Raw genomic sequence first — 5,000 nt, 5'->3', positions numbered from 1 at the left:
ACTGCCCTGATAAACGTATAATCGGTAACATTCATGCATTCATTCATTCATTCATTCATTCATTCACTCAATAATGAGAGAATATTATCAGGGAATGATAAAGAGTGTAGTCACTGCCTGTACAGACAGCTAGTAGAGTATATGCACTCACTCTGGTCACAGCGCGGCCCGGTGAAGCCAGCCTCACAGTGACACAGACCTGTCACCGCGTCACAGCTCCCGTCCCCATTCCTGCAGTCACAGGACTCAGCGCAGTCTGCCCCCCACTGGCCAGACTCACACACTGCAGCCACACAACATCAGCAAACACACAAACACATAAACATCCACAATAGCTCATCACTGACTAAGATTCAGTTTCAAGAAGTTACAGATGCAAAGGGTCTGTTTTAAAATGTCAGAATATTCTTCAGGTGTCCATCATTATGCCCTGAATGGCTGGTTTTGGAGCAATCTTTCAGTTATGTATTATGCATCTCTCTACATAAAGTATATCTTTTTTATGTATGTCTATGGCAGACACTGCCCTAAGCAAGTTACCTTCATTCAACATCACAGCTCTACTCAATGTTTGGCTGTCCAGAGGGAGATTTCCACTGAGGTCTGATGTACTTAGAGCCATGTTTACTGTACATATCCCTGGCAGTCAAAACAGACTCATGCTAATGTGTCATGTTCGTGTTAGTGTTCATGTTAGTGTTTCGTGTTTGTGTTAGTGTGTCGTGTTTGTATTTGTGTGTCATGTTTGTGTTTGTGTGTCATGTTTGTGTAAGTGAGCCATGTTTTTGTTGGTCTGACTGTGTTAATGTGTCGTGTTCGTTTAAGTGAGCCATGTTTTTGTTGGTCTGACTGTGTTAGTGTGTCGTGTTCGTTTAAGTGAGCCATGTTTGTGTTGGTCTGACTGTGTTAGTGTGTCGTGTTCGTGTAAGTGAGCCATGTCTGTGTTGGTCTGACTGTGCTAGTGTGTCGTGTTCGTGTTAATGAGCCATGTTCGTGTTAGTGAGCCATGTTCGTGTTAGTGAGCCGTGTTTGTGTTGGTCTGACTGTGTTGTACCTTTCCTGCAGCTGTGCCCAGTCCATCCAGGGGCACAGTGGCAGCGCCCAGTCACAGCGTGGCATCGTCCGTTATTCTCACACACACATCGCTGCTGGCATCCCTGCCCAAAGCGACCAGCAGGACACACTACACACATAACACAGACATATCCACACACACACACACACACACACACACACACACACACACACACACACACACACACACACATACAATGTAATAATTAGGCCTTGTAATGTCTTCTCATCTCAAAACGTTTCTGAAACACGATTTCTGAAACTCTGTCAGATACTCAAACAGGAAAGCCCCACACCAAACCTGTACAACTATAAGCTAATTATCAGCATTTCACTCAGTTTTTCAACCTCCTTAAACATGACACATACATAACACATACACACATACTGTAAAAGATCAGTTCCAAAGGAGAACATTGGTTGTAATGTTGATAAGTTGCTCTGACAAGACCCATATAGAAGGTCATTTTGTTTTGGTTTGTTTATACAGTGTACATAGCCTACTAAAAAATATGTATGTGGGATGTGTCTCCATTTTGAGCACTGTGAAACATTATTGTAGTAATGCACTCTACTGCAAAAAGGCTGTTACAGTTACAAGCCTCTGAACGCTACATGGCCTAGCCCTAGCATTTACGTATGAGTTGACTAAATGTATATCAGCTTGCTGTAATGAACTTTTTAGCAAACTGGTTTGTATTTTGTATATTCTAGCACTGAAAATGCAAAAAAATGTGTGTGTGTGTGTGTGTGTGTGTGTGTGTGTGTGTGTGTGTGTGTGTGTGTGTGTGTGTGTGTGCGTGTGTGTGTGTGTGTATGTGTGTGTGTGTGTGTGTGTGTGTGTGTGTGTCTGTGTGTGTGTGTGTGTGTGTATGTGTGTGTGTGTGTGTGTGTGTGTGTGTGTGTGCAACACTTAGGTCTACAGCCATTTGACACAAAAGTCAGATTTTAAAAGGGATTATTGAGTTTTGATTCCAGTGTTTAAATTTCCAGGTATGTTGGTTTTGCATTTGAAGTATGCAGTTTTGTTAATTGTGTGTTTTGAAAAAATGTAAACCTAGCTTGTGACCTAGTGTGAAAGCAGAAAGAAACAACTGTAAAAGGGTCGAATCCAAAGAAGCTCAAACCCTGCATCCACATCACCACGGCCTCTGAAAACCACATGAACATCTTATGGAAATCAAAAGCATCTATCTAACACATAACTGTTACAGCGGAGGAGTGTGTGTGTGTGTGTGTGTGTGTGTGTGTATACATCTTATGGAAATCAAAAGCATCTATCTATCACATAACTGTAACAGCGGAGGAGTGTGTGTGTGTGTGTGTGTGTGTGTGAACATCTTATGGAAATCAAAAGCATCTATCTAACACATAACTGTAACAGCGGAGGAGTGTGTGTGTGTGTGTGTGTGTGTGTGTGTGTGTGTGAACATCTTATGGAAATCAAAAGCATCTATCTAACACATAACTGTTACAGCGGAGGAGTGTGTGTGTGTGTGTGTGTGTGTGTGTGTGTGTGAACATCTTATGGAAATCAAAAGCATCTATCTAACACATAACTGTTACAGCGGAGGAGTGTGTGTGTGTGTGTGTGTGTGTGAACATCTTATGGAAATCAAAAGTATCTATCTAACACATAACTGTAACAGCGGAGGAGTGTGTGTGTGTGTGTGTGTGTGTAAACATCTTACGGAAATCAAAAGCATCTATCTAACACATAACTGTAACAGCGGAGGAGTGTGTGTGTGTGTGTGTGTGTGTAAACATCTTATGGAAATCAAAAGCATCTATCTAACACATAACTGTAACAGCGGAGGAGTGTGTGTGTGTACTGTACATGTTATGAAATCAAAAGCATCTATCTATCACAAAACTGTAACAGCGGAGAAGTGTGTGTGTATGTGTGTGTACATCTTATAGAAATCAAAAGCATCTATCTAACACATAACTGTAACAACGGAGGAGTGTGTGTGTGTGTGTGTGCACGCATGTATCTAACACATTACTGTAACAGCGGAGGACATCCGTACCGTTCTGGCAGAGTCTCCCCATGAACCCTGGAGGGCAGAGGCAGGTGCCGTTCTGTCTGTCACACACACCCTTGTTCTCACACAGGGGACACTTCTCCTTACAGCCCGGGCCCCAGCGGCCATCCTCACACACTACACACAGAACAGGAACGTCACACACTCATAGAAAACTACTAAGCAAGGTGTGTGTGTGTGTGTGTGTGTGTGTGTGTGTGTGTGTGTGTGTGTGTGTGTGTGTGTGTGTGCCTCTGTGAACTCACCCTTCTCACAGCGCCTCCCCACGTTCCCGTCCACACAGAGGCACTGGCCCGTCACCCTGTCACAGGGAGAGGCGGTGCAGTCACAGGCCTTAGAGCAGCCCAGCCCGAACTTCCCCTCAGGGCAGTCTGCAGCACACAGAGAGAAGAGAGAGATCAGATCAGGGCAGTCTGCAGCACACAGAGAGGAGAGAGAGTCAGATCAGGGCAGTCTGCAGCACACAGATAGAGAGATCAGATCAGGGCAGTCTGCAGCACACAGAGAGAGAGATCAGATCAGGGCAGTCTGCAGCACACAGAGAGAGAGATCAGACGCCTTCACAACGCACAGCACAGAGAGAGAGATCAGACGCCTTCACAACGCACAGCACAGAGAGAGAGATAAGAAGCCTTCACAACACACATCACAGGGATGGCAGACTGGATCAATACCGGCTATATAATGTCAATGTACCCGTGAATCTATTAGATACATAATAGCTGTGAACCTTTGTGTTATATATTTTAGTTATTGTAAATATTTTGTAGTGTATATATAATATTATGTTATATATTTTTTCTTTTCTAAACTGTTGTGCTGTATATTTCTAGTATATTTGACGGTACATTGAGAGCCACTGAACCCGGAGTCAAATTCCTTCTATGTGTAAACTTACTTGGCCAATAAAAACGATTCTGATTCTGAATCCGATTATATAACCTCTGCACTACAGATAATCTATCAGATGTAAATCTATAACCTTCTATATGTGAGGTGTGTGATGTGTATGAAAGAGCTGTACCCTGATCACAGTGAGGTGTGTGGTGCGTATGAAAGAGCTGTACCCTGATCACAGTCGTCACCCCTCTTCCCAGCAGGGCACTGCCGCTGGCATGCTCCGCTCACATGATGACAGCTCACACCAGGCGGGCACTCACACTTGGCCTGGCAGCCAGCTCCATACAAGCCTGGGTCACACTCAACATTGGCACACACATACACACACACACACACACACACACACACACACACACACACACACACACACACACACACACACACACACACACACACACACACACACACACACACACACACACACACACACACACACACACACACACATACATAAATATAGCGTGTTAAGATTCACATTAACATGCCAAAGATATGCTGAGTTATACAGCACATTCATGTTCATCTTACTGGCATTAGCATCAATATTGCAGTTTAGCATAAGTGTCAGTTGCAGAAAATACTCTATATACAAAATGTATATGGGCCATTCTACCGAATTCGTGTAATATGCAGTCCCTCAACAATAAAAACTATTTACAAAACAATTAGGTATTTAGGCATAGATATTTAATTAGAAAATGTTATGGTCTATATAAACCCAATGCATTACATGAGATAGTGATAAGCTAAATATATACAAAATCATCATTTATAGGGTACTTTCTATTGGGAAGTAGCTGTCCCCAACCCTGACATCTAAATTTCAATGCCTTTAAATAACACTTTTCAATTTTTTTAGATTATTTTCAATTATTTCATTTCAAAGATCTTTATGATTGGGTTGAAACAGAACTTGGAATATTTAGATTTATTGTGGGTTTAATTTTTAAATCAATTTTCTATACTCAAAAAATCATGTCC

At 42.5% G+C, this 5,000-nt stretch overlaps 1 protein-coding gene across 1 annotated transcript in view; it reads right to left on the bottom strand.

Annotated features, from left to right (window-relative positions):
* Nucleotides 1-5,000, bottom strand: part of megf6b (multiple EGF-like-domains 6b) — a gene marked incomplete at both ends in the record, with an annotated part of 111,845 nt that overhangs the window by 17,306 nt on the left and 89,539 nt on the right. Inside the window, 5 exons of the mRNA XM_080846739.1 lie at nucleotides 152-283; nucleotides 1,055-1,183; nucleotides 3,105-3,236; nucleotides 3,365-3,490; nucleotides 4,187-4,321. Of these exons, the coding sequence (XP_080702865.1) occupies nucleotides 152-283; nucleotides 1,055-1,183; nucleotides 3,105-3,236; nucleotides 3,365-3,490; nucleotides 4,187-4,321 (654 nt within the window). The remainder of the gene's footprint in view (nucleotides 1-151; nucleotides 284-1,054; nucleotides 1,184-3,104; nucleotides 3,237-3,364; nucleotides 3,491-4,186; nucleotides 4,322-5,000) is intronic.

The sequence above is a fragment of the Sprattus sprattus genome (assembly GCF_963457725.1).
Source record: "Sprattus sprattus genome assembly, chromosome: 10".
Lineage (NCBI taxonomy): Eukaryota > Metazoa > Chordata > Actinopteri > Clupeiformes > Clupeidae > Sprattus > Sprattus sprattus.
Note: the sequence above shows the minus strand (reverse complement) of the source record. Positions and strands in the feature narration are given on the sequence as shown.